Source organism: Elgaria multicarinata, chromosome 1 (assembly GCF_023053635.1).
Source record: "Elgaria multicarinata webbii isolate HBS135686 ecotype San Diego chromosome 1, rElgMul1.1.pri, whole genome shotgun sequence".
NCBI classification, from domain to species: domain Eukaryota; kingdom Metazoa; phylum Chordata; class Lepidosauria; order Squamata; family Anguidae; genus Elgaria; species Elgaria multicarinata.
Window position 1 is genome coordinate 187,369,351 of NC_086171.1, and position 19,533 is coordinate 187,388,883.

General features: G+C 41.1%; 1 protein-coding gene across 2 annotated transcripts in view; it reads left to right on the forward strand.

Annotated features, from left to right (window-relative positions):
* PPP1R16B (protein phosphatase 1 regulatory subunit 16B) overlaps window positions 1-13,102 on the forward strand; it is a 124,775-nt gene extending 111,673 nt beyond the window's left edge. For both annotated transcript variants that reach the window (XM_063145485.1, XM_063145493.1), the window contains exons 5-11: window positions 982-1,085; window positions 2,596-2,720; window positions 4,426-4,551; window positions 4,818-4,893; window positions 6,574-6,703; window positions 11,082-11,250; window positions 11,690-13,102. In XM_063145485.1, the coding sequence (XP_063001555.1) occupies window positions 982-1,085; window positions 2,596-2,720; window positions 4,426-4,551; window positions 4,818-4,893; window positions 6,574-6,703; window positions 11,082-11,250; window positions 11,690-12,208 (1,249 nt within the window). In that variant the 3' untranslated portion in view covers window positions 12,209-13,102. The remainder of the gene's footprint in view (window positions 1-981; window positions 1,086-2,595; window positions 2,721-4,425; window positions 4,552-4,817; window positions 4,894-6,573; window positions 6,704-11,081; window positions 11,251-11,689) is intronic.
* The last annotated feature ends 6,431 nt before the right edge of the window (window positions 13,103-19,533 follow it).

The window sequence follows — 19,533 nt, forward strand, 5'->3', positions numbered from 1 at the left end:
GTTCAGGCTGTGTGGTCAGCTGACTGCATTCAGGCTAGAGCTGCATTCTAGAGGGTGTCCTTGTGTACAGAGGCTGATTTATGGAAGCACCAGACTACAGGCGCAGGAGTAAGACACTAAAGCAGCCTTCTCTAACCCGATGCCCTCCAGATGTGGTGGACTGCAACTCCAATAACAACAACAACAACGGGTGTTGCAATCCAACATATCTGGAGAGAACCAGGTTCTCCAAGGACTTAAACTGGGAGTCAGCTTAGATGTTCAGCTCACCTTGGCAGTTGCCTTTCCTTATCTCTTTGGTGGCTGTCCCTTGTAGGAGGAGATAGAAAAGGTAATCACAGAGTTGTAGATCCCCATGGCAAAAGCAAGGCTTTGTTTTGACTGGTTCTACCCTGCTTCACCTCATTTGGCATTTAGGAAACTTACCTGTCAGACCCACCCAAGCAAATATGCCTTTAATAAGGCACTTTTAGGGGCTAAACCAGATGTTCTCTTCATAAATAGCATGCAGCTATGTATCAAGATTTTGCTTACCTTATTACAGGTGCAGAGGATGGGGGGCACACAAAACTTACAGGAAACACAACATGTAAGAAGATTGATCCCTTTCCTCCCCAGAACAATGGGAGCCAATTCCTCCTTCTACCCTGCATAGATAGAATGCTTACAGGATATGTCCCCATTGGCATAAATGAGGACTTTCCCCCAGTGCATTCTAGGTATGTGCAGGCTGGGTGGGTGAGTGAAATTGATTTTGATTGCCCCGTAGATGGAACAAATAAGCCTCATCCTATGCACTGAGTTTTCTGTAAAGATCCTTCCCCCAACCCCAGTGTGCAACTGTAATTAGGTAGGTAGAAATCATATCAAGAGTTTGGCCCTTAGTTTTTTGGCAGCATATCGTGGTTGTTCCCATGTGTACCCTGATATCCTTGCATCCACGTGTGCAGATATTTCTCATGCCTAACTCTCTCCTTGCAGTGGGGCAGACCTGCTGGCAGTGAATGCAGATGGCAACATGCCGTATGACCTCTGCGAAGATGAACCAACACTAGATGTCATTGAGACCTGCATGGCATACCAGGGTAAGGCAAGATATGAGAACTTGGTGCTTCAGATGTGGGCTTATGTAGCTCTCTTATGTTTTCCTTCCTATAACATGGCTTTTCTGCTTGGAAGCTGAACAACAGGAACATTGATGCTGCATTCCTATACACATTTACCTGGGACTATGGCCTCATCGACACCAAGCAGGATATTGCACTATGAAAGCGGTATATAAAAGGCAGGAGCCACACTATTGCTTTATAGTGGTATTGAAGTGCGCTGACAACTGTTGGGGCCCATTAAAATATACCATATACTGCTTTCATACCACTATGTCCTACTTGGTGTAACTCCTGCCTTTTATATACCGCTTTCATACTGCTTTGATAGTGAAATATCTTGCTTGCTGTAGATGAGGCCTATGTTCCACTTGAACTTGAGTAAACATTGATAGAATTGTGTTGTGACATTATTCTTCTGAATCTATGAAATTATTTAGAAAAAAGATATCACTGTTCAGTTCCCGACTTCCTGAACCAAACTTCTATTTCTTTTAGTAGTTTTGTATTTAGATCCTGACCTGAACATTAGAAGGCTGCTTCTCCAAGCAAACAGGGCAGCAGCCCTCCTCAGGCAGCGCTTTGTGTATGTCCTGGTGTCCCTCACATGCACACCTGAGCTTCTCATTTCAGGTTAATTCTGGCAGAGACATTTCCATCCATCCATTCAGCCATTTCATCCACTGTTCAGACAGTGGTCTTTTCCGTGTATATGTGTGCATTCTAAGGGGTTGGTAACTACATGTTACGTACAAATGTTATTATGCATCAAAAACATTATATGAAAATAAAGTTGTTATGGTGGTGATGCTCTGTAGTTTTTTTATTTTAAAAACTGCTTGGTCAAGGTGAATTTGGAACAGAAAAACAGCAGGGAGGCACACTTAACCCTTTTCTCCACGTGTTTGCCTTTGCTCCAAATCCCTGGCCTTAGCTAGACCTACCTTTTATCCCACGACGGAGGACGGAAGATCTCGCGTTGTGTTTAACACGAGATCCCTCCTCCGTTTACACGTGACGACCTCACAAGGAGAGGCGTTGCGTCCTCCATTTTTTTTAAAAGAGGAAGGAGCGCACGAACACTCGTGCGCTAAAAGTAAGCGTTTCTTTCTTATCTATCCGTGGCTAGAGTGTCAGACTGGGAGTTGGGAGATGAGGGTTCTAGTCCTCACTCAGCCATGGAAACCCACTGGGTGACTTTGGGCCAGTTATAGACTTTCAGCCCAGCCTACCTCACAAGGTTGTTGTTGTGAGGATAAAGTGGAGAGGAGGAAGATTATGTACACTGCCTTGGGTTCCTAGGATGAAATAAGGTGGGATATAAATGTAATAAATAAAAAAATACATGTTTCCTTGTTATGTGTTGTTAGTGCGTAAGCTAGCCCAAGCTGTTTTTCTGTCAAATGAAATACAAGTGTATGATGCTACAGTTTGATCCCCCACCCCGCTCAAAGTGATTTTCCTCATCATCTCCTCTTGCTCACTTTAGGAATTACACAAGAGAAAATCAATGAGACACGAGCTGCCCCAGAACAGACAATGCTTGATGATATCACAGAGATGATAGCAACAGGACAGGATCTGAACAGAATGGACATACAAGGGGCTACGCTGGTGAGCCATATTCCCATTTTATTTCTACACTGATATGATTGAAGGCTGGGCGCTTTCAATATAACTGGACTCGCAAATCTCACCATTGCTGTTCTTCAAACAAGTTTTTGAAAAACCTGCAAAAACTGTTTGTTATGGCAGCGAGTTGAGCGAACAAGCCACAAGCAGTGATTCCCTGCTTTCAACTCTCGGAGGGGGTTCTGCAGACAACTTAACGAACTCTATAACAGCCCTGAGGAAGAGCGCAGTTTGCGTTCGAAACGCGTAGGCGGCACCTTGGCACTGTAAATAAACTTTTGTAAATATTTCGTTTTGAAGATTGCCTGGTTCTACCGTTGCCTTTGGCTTCTTTTTACTCCCCCACGGGGTTTTCCTTGCTTTTGCACCTATTCTAGGTAGGACCAACATAGTAATTGGTGTGTATCTTCATTTTGGGTGTGTTACTTTATCCTGGAGGATTGTTCCTTGCTGGCATTTGTCCCTTCAGATTCAAAATGTTTACATTTGGTCTAAGTTTACCTGATGCCAGGATGTAAGGCTGGACTAGGTTCTAATTTGCAGATCCATTAAATTAGGTTGACATGCTAGAGTAACATGAAATGTGCTGCATACACATTCTATATCAAGGGTGTCCAACCTCAGGCCAAATTTGGCCCAGCTGGGATCCCAAGTCCCTATCCCTGGTCCCATCTCTTTTGCCCCAAACATTGGTGGTTTCCTGGCTTTTGCGCAGTTTTCCCCATTCTAAAAGGTTGAAATGTCCCTCATGAGTAGGGTGACCATATGAAAAGGAGGACAGGGCTCCTGTATCTTTAACAGTTGTATTGAAAAGGGAATTTCAGCAGGTGCCATTTGTATATATGGGGAACCTGGTGAAATTTCCTCTTCATCACACAGTTAAAGCTGCAGGTGCCCTGCCCTCTTTTAAATCTGCTCACTCTAGTATAGCTCCTGCAGCTTTCACTGTTGTGATGAAGAGGAAATTTCACCAGGTTCCGCCTCGCAGAGTGGTATGATGATGTTATCTTATGACTGCATCACTAAACCTCTCTAAGGTAGGTTAAGCTGAGAGTTGGTGACTTGGACAACCTACACATGAAACATTTCTTTATGTATATTCAGCTTTAGGAATTGCTCAAAGGCCGACCTCCTGGCTGAAAAATGTAACACTAACACTGGTCCTAAATTGGAAGTTCTAGTCTGTGAATGTTCCTTGTGTGTTAATGTGTAACTAGGGATCAGGGATTAACATAGGATTGTGTGAATTCTTCCATATAGGAACAGTTTGGTAGAGAACATGGAGAAATGCTATGTTTATATTGGCTTGTTCTTGGTAACGAAAGGGTGGCTAAATCAAGCATTAAGTGAGCGTGAACGCACATTCCAATTGTGCTAATATGAGTCTTACATGCCTCAAGAGTTAGAAGAACACAACCATGAATGTTCATTTTAAATCTGGAATGAATACAGTGACTTCTAACATTAGCTTTATATGCTGGTAGCTGTGGTGAGCTACAAAAGGGAACTGAAGTTTGCAGGATGGAAGCAAAGCTGGATGACAGGTCAGTACAAGCATGTGCCAGGTTTCAAACTGGAGCTGGGAACATAGCTTAGATATCTGGGCACAGCTAATGCAGAGGGGGAAGCTCAAGGTTATCTGAGATACTGCTTAAAAGGCACTTCACTCTCCTTCTCCTTGTCATAGCTACATATAGCTGCAGCCAATGGCTACCTGCATGCAGCAGAGATTCTTCTAGACCATGGAGCAAGACTGGATCTCAAGGACTGGGATGGCTGGGAACCTCTCCACGCTGCCGCCTTCTGGGGACATGTATGTGTTTTTGTTGCAAACCATTTAAAACTTTGATACCTGTGGCTATCAGTAATGGAACCTCCATTTTCAAAAGCAGTATGCCACTGAATACCAGTTTCTGGGGAGCTAAAGTGGGAAGGGGTGGTGGTGCTCCAATAGCATTGACGCCCTACTTGGGAAGAGAGATGCTGCTGCAGTTCTCTTTCGATATTACTTTCATTTGAATGAGATGTGGCTATGGCTTGGAAGGCTACTAAAATGTTGTTTCATTTCCTTTCTTCCAGATGCACATGGCAGAGCTGTTAGTGTCCCATGGTGCAAGCTTAAGTGCACGGACAGCCATGGACGAGATGCCAATAGGTGAACTTTCAATCTGCCCCCTTTTGCAGTCTGGACAAATCAGCGTTCTTGGACAAATCAGTGAAACTTTCTTAGGCAGCACAGTGAAGTTAAAACTATCCTGGTTCCCTTGAGGAACTGCAGTTACTGGATTGGATCCAACAGGACTTCACTATCTACTCATCCCCCCTGCAGCCCCCACCCCCACCCCAAATCTGGTCCAGAGGGTCTCCCAGCTCTCCAGAGCAGATTTTTTTTTTGAGTGGGTATGTAGAGTGGAGGAAATCCTTTCCAGCAGCAGTTCCCTCCCATGCAGATATGCTCAAAATGGCATGCCATAGGAAAGTTGTGATTCTATCATTTCAAGGACCGTTCACATTAAGTGTTTATTATTTTCTTACTGATGTTGGAAAGGGTTTACACTGGCTCATTATTGTCAGATTAACTTGTGTGACTCTAAAAGGGATTTGGAGAAAATGAATGATGCCCATAAGGAAGGGCGGGAGGCTTCAGAGACTGTGGGAGAAGATGTCCTGGTATCTTGTTTCTAACTATGAGGCTGTTCACTCAGTGACATTGCACTATGAGTTTAGGGGTATGTGTTTCTAGTCTGTAAAAGGAGCATAAGTAGTTTGGAAAGTGTAGCTATAGACAAGGTATAATAGAAGAGCAAAAAGCAAAGTCCATTAAATATGAAATGTTGGGTTACATTTCTCACAGATTGCTATTGTGGAAGGCATTAGAAAAACTTGTTTTATGCCTATGAGTATGGTATAGCTTCTATCAAGAATTGACAGGAGGAAAGCTCTGGATCAATCTGGCTTGTCTCCATATCACTGTAGACCTAAAACTGATCAGGAATGCTATATATTACAACAGCTTTTCAGCCCTCCTTTAGGAGTCCAGAAACCATATAATTCAGACTGCCTTGAAAGCTGTTTATGTATTTAACATTCCGTGGCCTGAAACCAGAGCGCACGTACATGCACACACCGCTTCCCAACTTCTTGTGCCGTGTGCATTAACTAGAGATGCTTGAGGAATTTGATCTTCTTGAATTCTGATATGAACTGACCCAATTGGTATCACCTTTAAAAAAAACCAACAGTATCAAAATGCATTTACAAATGTGTTTTTCGAGATAAAACGTCTTTAGAAGTGCATATTTTGTGAGAAAATTTGTTTAGAAATGTTTAATGTTTAGAAACATTAAAATATGTATTTAAATGTGTATTTAAACTACATTTAAATATATATTTAAATGTGAATTATATATGGATTTTTAAAAAATAATAATCATGGATTAATGCAGAAATGGGATGAAAAAAGCTTATGAAAGAACACATGCAAAAGGGACATGGACACGAAATAGACTAACCTGTCCAAGTCTAACAGCAATACCTTTTAAAGGATGGCATGCGACAATTGACCCAGTGTTTTTATTGCATCATTCCCTGAAATCATCTTATGATAAAGATGGGCTAGTCTGCAGTCACCTCTATTGTTTCTAAATTGAATGCATTGGATGTTCATTCGCAAGGATAAAAACGTGTATTTTTTATTCTCAGTTCAGATATTGACCTTATAGCACTCCTAATAAATACAATGTGTAAGCAAGATGTTAGTTATCATGTCAGGTTTTCTGCAGCTTCCATCATCACAGAATATCTCACCTTATGGATTTGGTTTGTATTCCTTTAGACCTGTGTGAAGAAGAGGAATTTAAGGTCCTGCTCTTAGAGCTGAAGCATAAGCATGATGTCATCATGAAGTCTCAGATGAGACACAAGTCCTCTTTGAGCAGGAGAACCTCCAGCACTGGAAGCAGAGGGTAAGTGAGCAAGGAAGTGCCGTCTTGGTGGGCTTCCCAAGCGGCCACTGGGGACTGTTCAAACTGTCTTAGGTTTATTGTCAACATCAGGGCTTACTTCTGAGCAGCAGAAATGCTAGCAGGTTAATACAAACAGGTTTTGTATAAAGACTCAAGTCTTAAGTGCGAGCGGCAACTGAGAATTAAAATTATACATAGCATGTTTTTTTCCCCTCCACCACTGACATCAAGGCAGCAGTTGTTAAGACTTTGATGAGTGTTTTATTTCACGCTTGTTATTGGGCACTCACGGATTTTTAGGGGTCCCTCTCATGACGTCGTCTACCTCCTGCGCGCCCAGTAAGTCCGACTTATTTTTAAGGACAGAAGTTGCCACTGTCTCCTGCTGTGTGCCGGAGAAGCAGCGGGATCAAAACAGCCCACTGAATGGGCCACATGCAAGTTGTTTACTTTGGTCTAATCTACACCAGGCAGGATATTGCACTATGAAAGTGTTATGAAAGCGGTATATAAAAGGCTTGAGCAACAATACTGCTTTATAGTGGTATTGAAGTGTACTGCCAACTGTTGGGGCCCGTTGAGACATACCATATGCTGCTTTCATAGTGCTTTATCCTGCTTGGTGTAGCTCCTGCCTTTTATATACTGCTTTCATAGTGCAATATCCTGTGTAGAATAGGCCTTCCTCTTTCAAAAAAGGAAGTAATGAGGGACAAATGTGTAGGCGGAGAAGTGACGGTAAGCAAATGTGATTTCCCCCCGTGTGATGACGCTCTTTATTTGTATACTCCTAGCTCTTTCACAGATTGCTGTCTAAAAGACAAGTACAGGCATATATTTTCCCCTGTCCTTCTTCCAAAAAGCCCAAGGTTCCCCCACCCCCACGCCACTTATCCTCACAACAACCCTGTGAAGCATGTTGAGGTGAGAAAGTGACTGGCCCTAGCTCACCCAGGAATTTGAAGGCAGGGTTTTTCCATTCCAAGTCGAACATGTCATTTTGTATTGCAACATGTATGAGGAATGCAGAAACTAATCTTTCCATTATTAACAGCCTTTTCTGGATGTAACCCCACAACTTTGGTATTAATTTGTTTTGAGGGATGTGTCCTCCCATATTACTGAAATGTGTCCTCCCATATTACTCCCATATTACTGTTTCTTATGACCTCAGTGCAAATTATAAAACACACACGTTGCAGTCCTCCTAAGAGAAGGAACTTCACAAAGCTGTATATGGTTTTTATGTCACTCTTTATTTATCTTTTGTATGTTTTGTATTGATTTTGCTGGTCTGCGACCATAATAAATAATTGATTGATTGACTATCTGCCCAGTTATGTGGGTCTGAAATGGGGAGAAAGCTGATCTGCCAGAAGAGATCACGTAGGCTGAAATCTGACCATTTGCTTTAATGGGGCCAAAATTATTGTTGTTGTTGTTATTGTTATGTTATAAATGTTGTTTTACAGAGTGGCAGAAGCAAAAAAGGATAGGTAGTTGCTCCAAGGAGTTTACCGTGGTAATTTCAACAGTGCCATGGTGTTAAAGTAGACACACACATACACAGCCAAAAAAGGAATGGAAGGAGAAGAAAAAAGGGAGAGGTACACATAGCAAGGGATGAATCTGACCAAGCTTCAGTTAAGATGAGCTTGCTCCCATTTTTTCCTCAACTTTTGTATCTTGTAAGACACAGAACTTGCTAGCATGGAATGAGGGCCACCTAGCGGCCACTTTTCATCATTGGAAACGATGCTTTAGTGTAGTATGAATCATAAAGCAGTTACCTTAAAAATGTAAAAATTACAGGCAGCCATGATGACCATTAGACAAAAATCCAAAATCATGGTAAAACACTTTTATTCGACCAACTCAAAGATTGCAAAATTGTGCAAGCTTCAAAATCTTGAGATAATATGGAGGAGAAGGGCTTGCAACAGATTTCAAATAGAGGCTCTGCCAGGTAATGTGATAATTCCAGTGCTTCCAGGACCACTGGGAAGAAGAAGAAGGTAGCAGATATTTCTTGATCTTCGACTTTTAAAAATATAAAGTCCAGTTGTCAACTCAAAACTGTCTCCCTCCTGTGTGAACCAGACATGTTCCTTGGATGGTGAAAAATAAAGATCAGCTAGGCACTCTTTAGATTAACAGCAAATAAGGGATAAATTTAGATACTGAGCTATGTAAAAAAGAGTCAACATAAACCAAATTGGATAGTTTTAAAATTGTGAACTCGTATTAGTTATTTTGCCTAGCAATTATAATTTATGTAAACATTGACATGAATTCAGTGCATGCTGAGTCATGGCTGGTAAATACATCTCTGACATTGTACTAGAAGGTATCAGTTTCAGAAAAGAGTGTTTGAGAATATTAGGAACTAGGATTTCATATGTACCACTCCAAACACATTTGAGCCTCTCCTGTAGTTGATGTGTTTGTCTGAAAGACAGAATTGTAGTTTTAGATACATTTTAAAATTGACTGATGGTCATGCAGGAGCCTGGATTTAAAACCACACTTCTACCTTCCTGTAATCCTTTGTGATTTTTTTGAGCAGACATGGTTTATGTGAAGCAAATGTTTCATGTCCCAGCCACTGTGGGTTTCTCCCCCCGCCCATAGAACTGTGCACATTTGAGAATAACTTTAAAATATTTTTAAAACATATTTGCCATATATTCAAGTGATGTCAGTCATTAACAAGATTTTACGTTAGTAAATTGGGCAGCTATTGGGATGATGAGATGAGGGGGCACGGTGGAATTTAGGAAAGGAAAAAGGAGTCCATAATAATATTTTATATGAAAAGCAATTGACAAGGCGTTATAGAGGGGGAATTGATAAGAATGCCTTGTATATAAGGCAGTTGTGTTGAACTACTAGGGGTAGGTAAATGTGGAAAGAATGAGGGTTGAACATATTATAGGATTGTATTTTAAGTCTAGTTGCAGGGCACACTGGGCTAGCATTAGGCTTAGGAAAGGGGAGTGTCAAGGGATGCACAGTGACATTTTAAAATGGGGAAATCATAATTTCTAAATGGTTCATTTACTAATGTTTATTAACTGAAGCTGGGGGAAATTTCCAAATGATAATTAGAATGCATATGCAATTTTGATCAAGGCTGGCCTTACCCAACATAGTGCCCTCAAGATGTTTCATGCTACAGCTCCCAGTATTCCTGACCATTGGCCATGCTGGCTGGGGCTGATTGAAATTTAAGTCCAGACATCTGGGCGGAATCTACACTACTGCCTTTAAAGCGCTTTAAAGCACTTTGAAAACGTTTTGAAAACTGTATATGCAGTATGTCCTGGGCTCCAACAGTTGTCAAAACTGTTATAAAGCGCTTTAAAGCAGTAGTGTAGATCCTGCCCTGGAGCGCATCAGGCTGAGGAAGGTTGGCCTATGTGATTTCCCTTCTCACTACTGGTAGTTCCAATTCTTTACATAATTTCACATGTTCATGGGATAGCTTTTCCTAACATGAGCTGAGGAAGTTGAAGTTATGACCCAAAGAACCTGTGTGTGTGTTTATGTGTGTGTATACATGGAAGCCACTATGCGTGTGCTGAATAAACAGATATATTGCAACATGCTGTACAGCAAGTTGTGATAAAGGCAACTGGAAAACCTATGCTGAACAGTCCAGCTTGATTTGCAGGTTTTATTTGCACTTGTTATAAAGGATGGCTGAATAATTATAACCCTGAATACAATCATGTTGGGTTTGGGGACAGGTTGTAGCTCAGTAGTAGTGGGAACTTTTTGCATGCAGAAAGCCCCAAGTTCAAGCCCCGGCATCTCCAGGTAGGGCTGGAAAAATGACTGCCTGAAACCTCTGAGAGCTGCTGCCAGTCAGTGTTGATGATACTGAGCTAGATGGACCAGTGGTCTGATTCAATAGAAGACAGCTTCCTATGTTCCTATGACTTAAGATGAGGGATTAAGCAGCCCAAGGTCACCGAATGAGTTTCTTGGTTGAGTGGCGGTTTGAAGCAGAGTATTTTAATACTCTAACTACCATTCCACACAAGTCTCTTTCCTCAAAGACTGGAAATTATCTTTTAAATAAATAAGAGCAGCAGGCAGGTCCCCCCACCCCCCAAAAAAACGTGTTCCATATTCTCGAACTTCAGTCTTCAGAATAGTTTACTTCCCTGTTGTCCTTGTGTTATTTTTCCTATGCACAGGATAATGGCTACTTCCCTTATTTATTAACAAGGCCTGAAGAGGGTTATGTACAAGTTGTGAAAGTCCTTAAAGTATTCTGAATGGCCCTGTGTGTTGGGAGTGCAGATGCAGAAGAATGCCCGTTCCAACTCAGTTTTGTTTTGTAATTCCTCTTCTGTTCTTTACATTTCCTCAGGAAAGTGGTGCGGAGGGCAAGCCTTTCTGACCGAACAAACCTTTACAGGAAGGAGTATGAGAAGGAGGCCATAATCTGGCAGCAAATAGAGTCTTCAGAAGAGCAGAGAACCCCTGACTACAATGGTGACATCCGAGAGGTTTGCTCCAACCAAGAGAACACAGATCCAGTAAGGAACACTGCATAATGACTTAATCCTACCATCAGAATTAAGGCATTTCCAACCAGGAAACCCTAAGGAGTGTGTTAATATTGTGCTCCAGAGAAGAAGTTCCAGTATCCAAACCTCCAGTATATGCTCTTCTATAGCCTAGTGGCAATGTCATATAGATTACTCTTTGGATCGTTTGGATAAATTATTGCTAAGTATCAAAAATTATGTAAGCAGATTTTCTATACATTCTAGACTTGTTAAAAACGATAAATCCTTGTCTAGTTATGAGCACTTTTGCAAGCCAGAAAAAAAAGTTATTGGCCATCTTAACATAGTAGAGGGAAGCAGCTCCTGGGCCTGATTGCATGATGTATGAAAATCAATACATATGTTGATCAAGTAGTAGATGGATGATCATAGCTGAGCTCCTTCATGTATTTATTTTCTGTTGCAGAACTCTACAGTAGATACATCCACAGTCCTTCCAGAATTGGTAACCAAAAGCACGCAGTGTGACTCAGAAACTCTGCTCCAGAATGGGCTCAGCTTAACCCCCGCTTACCAATACGCTATCCCCAATGGAGACATTTGGAAAATGCATTCTGCTGTGGACATTGATGCAAGCCAAGCATTGCCCTATGATACCCCTGGGATCCCCGACTCTCATCAAATCTGGTGCGGCTACAAAGAAAGGAGCCATCAAACCCTTTCTGAGCTGAAACGGCAGCGGGCCGCAGCCAAGCTTCTCAACCACCCCTTCATCAGTACGCACTTTGGTAGCAATGTGGGAGGTACAGCAGAAAATGGGGGAGAAGCTAAAGAGAACTTGATTAACTCCAGGACTCCTTCTTATACATCCAATGGGACATCAGTCTATTACACAGTGTCCAGTGGTGATCCACCTGTCTTAAAATTCAAAGCTCCCATGGAAGAGATGGAGGAGAAGGTGCATGGGTGCTGTCGGATTTCCTGATCTAAATCCATTCTTAACTGGTAGAAGATACCAAGTTGGATGGGCATGTCGTATCCACTAATGCATCTTGGTTATTATTACCACTGCTAAATGGGAAAATCTGGATCAGTTATTCTAAGGCCAAGCTCTACCAGGTTTATTTATTTTTAGTACCTTACTTTGCTTTTGCAATTCCATTAAAATCAAGTAAATATAGGTGGCAAAGAGAAGTCCAGGCGTAAAACTTCTTATTGCATACAACTAGACTGAAAAGATCACTAGACTGAAAAGATCACACTAGACTGAAAGATCACAAAACCCACTTGATTACAAATCCCATTTGATTTAGAATCTCAATGTCTAGGCTTCCTGGGCTATCATGCTCCTGAAAACTAGCACTTTGGGAACACAAACCCTCTCAAACACATCCTTGGTGTACCACTACCAAAGGTATGTCATCCAAACCCAGCACTTTTACAAGCAGAGTAGGTGAACTGTTAAAGGACCCATTGAGGTTTTTGCACACAGAAGACATATGCACTTTACTATAACAACCAGTCTGAAAATTTAGCCTGTTACGTGACAACACAGTTAGGATTTATTCATCACATTGCCAATTATTTGAGCCATCATTTCTTGCTGTACTCTTTGTATAAAACACACACATTTCTCCTCCAGTGCAAACTTCAACCATTTCATAAATGGATGGAATATTTGGAGTTCCTTAGAAGAGTGCTACAGCTAAAAGGAGTTCATGGTTCTTGTATAATCTTCTCCGTTGGTAGCTCTTTTACTTTGCACCTTTGCATAATGTCACATATGGTAAATTCCACTTTTAGTTCAGCATGTTCCGTCAGAGAGCTACTACCTTCGGATTTCCCTCAAAGTACTATTGGGGGAAGGGATTGGGAGGAACTTCATTCATCTAAACATTATTTCTCAGCACTTGGACTCTCATACTATCTTTGTGCTACTATGCCTATGAGTTTATTTGAAATCTGTGGCCAGTTTGTTTTGGGAAAACTTCTATTCTATTGTGATTTTCATATTAGATTTTGACATTTATCACTTTCTGCTTTTTTCTCCTCAGCAATACTTCCTGCCAGGGCCAATAAAATTAATTGGAGGCCAGAATTTTTAGGCTTGAAAAATAGCTAACTTAATAAATGTAGATAGCACTGCACATTCTGGCATGACACAGGGCTGCCACTAAAAACAGCATCCTCAGGTTGAATTCTCTCGCATTATAACATTAGTATAACATGTAGTTATACTTATCCCATGTCATGATGTCATGATATCGTGCCCCACTCCACATCATCGGCTGCTACAATTGACAGTGAGGAAACATCCCATGCCCTGACATTGTTGCAAGTGTTACTATATTTTACGAAAGGAAGGCTTCATGTCTTCTTTAACATGTAGTTCAGCTCACCTGGAGAGCTCTTCACATTGGCAAAAGCCATCAACTAGCAATAATTTTTAGAGCAACACCATAGCCAAGGGCTAGAAGCAAATCCTGCAGCCACAAATAAATGTGTGTACTTGTTATATACGAGGCTCTCTTTGCATGTTACTTTTTACCTTGGTGATAGCTATGGTTGTCAATGAAGGCTTTTATCATCATTCCTTGCCACACACTTGACTTGTCATCATCCAATTAAGCTCTCATAAATAGTCCTTTTTTGGGAGATGTGACTTCTGAAACTCTTCTTAGGTTTGTATGTGTGGTGCTATCTCATCTTTGAAGATTAGACTTAGAATTCTTTCTCTGACAATCCAAAGGCCATGTCACTGCAACAACTATTTTGAAAGAGAGGATTAGTTTTTCCTTAACAGCAAAAGCAATATACATTAAACAGCATAGTTATCTAAGATGGCTGACTAGGCATCTCAGCCTGTACACAATACACAAATGCTGCTACAACTGAAGCAATGACAGGCCTTTTTAAAACTGTATATACACCCAGACCATAAAGTGGAGGGGAAATGTATAGCCATTTCAGCTCTTGCAGTTTTATCAAGTACATGCTGGCTGGATTCACACAAAACGCGGTGGTTGTTGTTGAACCATGGGCTATTGCGTTGTCTGAATGCAGCACATTTTCCACATGGTTGCTCGATAACCATGCAGTGTGGCTTGTTAACCACCCTGAACAACCCAACAAGCCATGGGTTCTATTATTTATTTATTTATTATTATTAATTATTATTATTAATTATTATTATTTCAAAACAGAACGAACTTACAAACAGGAAAAAACATATATATAAACACAAAACGCCGTGGGTTCTCAAGCTTGTTTAAGAAAAATAAACGGTTAACAAGCTACCCTGCCGAAAATGTGCTGCATTCAGACAACACGATAACCCATGGTGGGTTAGCAGATTGTGTGAACCTAGCCGCTGTGAGTCCATACTGTCTATCTGCTAAATGTATATGAAGCACCCCTCAGTCTTAAAAGAGATTAGTAGCAAGGACAGCTGTGTCTTGGCAAAAGCTATACGATTAACATGTGTATGATTTAATATGATTGTTTCAGCAGTGAGGATCCAGTATTTTATTTAAAGTGGTGGTATTGGGAAAGTAGCTCTGAAGCAGAGCATGGCGCTAAAGTTGAGAAGTAGTAGTAGCATAGCTGAAAAGTTATCCATGTTGTGTTCAGTCCATTCTTTGCTTGTCCTGGCAGTCTAATTTAAGCCTCAATTTTGGAAAAAGTAGCCCTAAAGATGCAGAAATATAGGATATTCCTGCGACGGAAGTGTCTTCTAATTCTCCTCTTTCGACTATATTGCTCTGAACAAATGATTCCTTTGCTTTCTGTCTGCTTAAAGGTTTTGATATCTGGCCATCTAATGATGGCCCATAATTAAATTTCTCTAATTTGAATAAATGAATCCAACTTTTAAAGTGTCACTGATCCCAATACAGAATAGGAGCCAGAGACCTCATTTTACTATGATCTTCTATCTTTCCTGACTTGGGGCCCACTTTAAGTCCAATGTGCAATAGGAGACCTAGTTTTATTTTTAATGCATATGCTCCTCTTTCTCCATTTGGTGCTTTGCTGTTGCATAGGGGTGTGGCTTTATTTGGCCATTGCTAGCTGCTGAAAATGGGAGAAAATATAAGAAGGGAAGGTATGTTAGTCCCCACACCCCGCCTAGCCTTGCATGCTGCCTGGGGCCTCAATTTTTGAGAGAAGGAGCTTTTAACAGTCCATTTGTCTGCTGCTGCCATTTTCCTGCACTCTCCTTCTGGCTGCTCCTGGAGGGAGGAGTTTAAATAATTCCTGGCAGCTCCACAGTAGCCATCCCCATAAGTGACATCTGGAATACCTTTCACTGCTTGCCACACCCCTGTGGCCATGACAACAGGGCAGCAGCTCCTAGAACCTTTGTGTGCAGCCTACCTCTGGAGCAACAGTGGGGGATGTTGCACTTCTCTGCTTTTCCTATTATCTACCCTGTGTGCAGATACTGAATTTATCTTTGTTATTTATTTAAATAATTCTTTGACCACCATTTTTACAATTTGCATAAGGCATATTAAACAACTATAATAAAACCAACAAAAAACAAAATAGCCATAAATGCAATGAAGAGCATAAAACCTAAAAATCTTTAAACATTAAAACCAAGAACTAACAGATGATCCCTCAAAAGCTTTGTTAAAAAGAAATGTTAATGTGGTGCTCCAAAAATCCTAAATAAAAGCACTTTGTGGATCTGTCTGGGGAGGTCATTCCCACCTCCCTTGTAGCTACCCACCTCAGTAGGTATAGCCATTCCTTCTCCCAAGCTGGGGGAATCCTGCTAATTTTTGTTCTTGAGTTTGTGGGGTTAATTCTCTTTAACAGATAATTCTTAGCACCCATATCAAACTATCATTTCCAGAATTTTGGGTACAGTTACCAGAAACAATCTATAGAGTAAATATACACCTTCCCCTTTTTCATTCTCCTCTCTCTCTCTCTCTCTCTCTCTCTCTCTCTCTCTCTCTCTCTCTCGTCTTTCTACTCCTTAAAAAACACAAAAGAGGATATTGTTCTATCACAGGAGCAGCCCACCTTAAATCAGGCCTCTGCTTGTAAGGCCAACTAAGTAGCTGAAGACCAATGATAGACAAAAAATGTTTGCATCTTAGGTGAAAATATCCCTGTTTCTGCCCCTTACATCACAGGAACATAATGTGAAGTAGTGAGTCAATAAACTAAGGAATATTTACCCTTGATTAAAGAGATATGGGAAGGCATCTACTATAGTCTCCTTGCCTAGTAGATATGAACATCTGTCAGGTAGCTAGAGCCTCTCCACAGTTTTTATGGCAGGTAAACTACAGGATGGGTATATTTTTTGGAAACTTTACTGTCTAGTGTGAGATGTTCCTAAGTGATTCATATAAATCCTATGCACACTTACCTGGGAGTAGTGTCTACTGAACACAATGAAACTAACTTCCAAGTAAGCATGCACAGAATTGCACTGTAACAGTCCAAACTATGCATTTCTACCAAGACGTCCCGCTGCGCTCAGTGGAGCTTATATACTAACAAGTGTATTACGTATTGAACTCTCAGTCACTTACAGTTATTAGCAATTACTTTGAATTTGTTACTAGTAAATGTTTTCAAATCAGTTGACCCAGACGTTGTACTAGGTGGGAGGTGGATTACAGGCTCATGGTGTGCTGTTCACATGGACAGGGCTAGAGTAAGATCTATCAGCTCCCTTCTCCCCTAAAAAATGTTGAGCATCATGAAAAGGAAGCTGCCGTTTCATCTGGAGACACAGCTATACTATATATCCAATCCACTTTTAAATTGGGACTAACTGCCATGTTCACGCAAAGAATACTGGGAAACTGCCTTTTTCTTAGGGTGACGAGATTAGATTGGTAGAGCTGCAGCTTGCAATTTCCAGGGGGTCTAGGAGTGTGTGTGGACCATGATGTTAAACTAATTTGTTTTCTAGTGCAGCCTTGTCCAATATGTGTGATACTGGATGGTTTCTTTTTAAAGACCCTATTGGTTAGAATAACACTGTATGTGCACAGGCATAAGATATTGCCCCTCTTTTACCAAATGGAGAGACACAAGTAGTACTGGATGTATGTTGTTTTATTAACTTTGACCCTGCACTTTAATGGATCCAGAGCATTTATTGTAAACAGAAGCCTGTCATGCCCTCAGCTGGAGAGTAAAGAACATTACATGTTACCATTTCTCAGTTATTTTATGCAGTATCTATGTGACCAAAAATAATTGTGGCAATTTATGAAGGTATCGTCCTTTACAGGATTTCTACCCTTGCATCAGTGGGGCTCTTGCCCATACTTTCTAAGCATGAGTTCACTGGATGCCCAGGGCTCCTTGGCAGAGAGCTGTAGAAAGAAATAAGACAATATTCACATGTGTATGTTGTGTATTTGAGTCTGCTTACATCTCACATGCTTTTTTAGAAATGACTTTAAATACTGACTTTTTTAAAAAGTAATTGTTGTGCACTGACTTTCAGCAGTGTTTTATGTGTTCTCTCTGCATTTCCCCCCACTACTTTTTCACCTTTTATGTGTCCCTATGGGCAGGAGAAGCTGATTCAGATTTAAGTGATTCCTATTCCCACATGTTGTCTGTAATGTGGTGTGGGACATGGCTTTCCTTCCTACTCAGCCCACGTACTCTGTTAAAAGAACACTTGCGAAAGAACACTCACACATTCAAATAATATAGGGTACTCTCTCCATCCTACCCCCAAGTGGTGATTGCATTTTTCCAATGCAGAAGAGGAATTGTGAGAAACAACTCTGAGAGTTCCCATAGTTCATCATATAACCAAAGTGAGAATTTCAAACTTTTGCCAATGTTTGTAGCAGGCTTATCCCAGCAACAATGCCTTTATCAATCAGAAATGGTTAATAGTACACATAAGGAAATTTGAGATTTACCACAGACCAAAATTGCACATGAGCATCATAACCCTGATAATGGGGATTGGAGATAGTTCACTTGTATCATCCTCAAGGATTTCTTCAGATGTGTGAAAGCTGTTGTGAAGTTAAACAGTTTTCACAGAATTGTCAGACCATCTGACCTTTGAGATGTAAAAGCTGGTTATATGACCAGATACCAGATTAGAATTTTCCATTCCTCCCAGAACCTAAATTTTGTTCCTACTGCATAGCATAAGGCCTATCTTGTAGAAAGTAACAAGATATGTAAGCTATTCAATGAGAGAGAAGAAAACTTTGTAAATGAGAAAGTCCTTGTAGATGGCATGAAGTCTTCCTAATGGGCACCAAAATTCTGTGGCCCTAATCCAGCTCTAGTCATGTGCAACATCTAATGGCTTTGAATGTAGAATTCCATCTGCATCAAAGACCTACTAACCATTTCAATGGGTCTCAGATGAGCATCATGATGCATCCACATAAATTCACCCATGGGCCTCCCTTGCTGGATTGGGATGTATGTCTGAAGAAAGTAAGAAATCTTCTCTTCTTCTTTAAGGTTTTTGGTAGATGGAATCTTTTAAGATCTATTAAGTACTACAATACTACAAACGAGAAGGATCTTGGAATTGTTGTAGATCACAAGCTGAATATGAGCCAACAGTGCGATATGACTGCAAGAAAGGCAAATGCTATTTTGGGCTGCATTAATAGAAGTATAACTTCCAAATCATGTGAGGTACTGGTTCCTCTCTATTCGGCCCTGATCAGGCCTCATCTAGAGTATTGCGTCCAGTTCTGGGCTCCACAATTCAAGGACGCAGACAAGCTGGAGCGTGTTCAGAGGAGGGCAACCAGGATGATCAGGGGTCTGGAAACAAAGCCCTATGAAGAAAGATTGAAAGAACTGGGCATGTTTAGCCTGGAGAAGAGAAGATTGAGGGGAGACATGATGGCACTCTTCAAATACTTAAAAGGTTGTCACACAGAGGAGGGCCAGGATCTCTTCTCGATCCTCCCAGAGTGCAGGACATGGAATAACGGGCTCAAGTTAAAGGAATCCAGATTCCAGCTGGACATCAGGAAAAACTTCCTGACTGTTAGAGCAGTACGACAATGGAATCAGTTACCTAGGGAGGTTGTGGGCTCTCCCACACTGGAGGCATTCAAGAGGCAGCTGGACAACCATCTGTCAGGGATGCTTTAGGGTGGGTTCCTGCATTGAGCAGGGGGTTGGACTCAATGGCCTTGTACATTCTATGATTCTATGATAAGTAGCTTTCAGCCCTACACATATGTGCTTTTCTTGATTTTGGAAACAATTCCATTAACACCCTAAGCCTCCAGCTTGCTTTTGGGGTCTTGAAAAGACAAAACAACTCAATGAATTATTCTT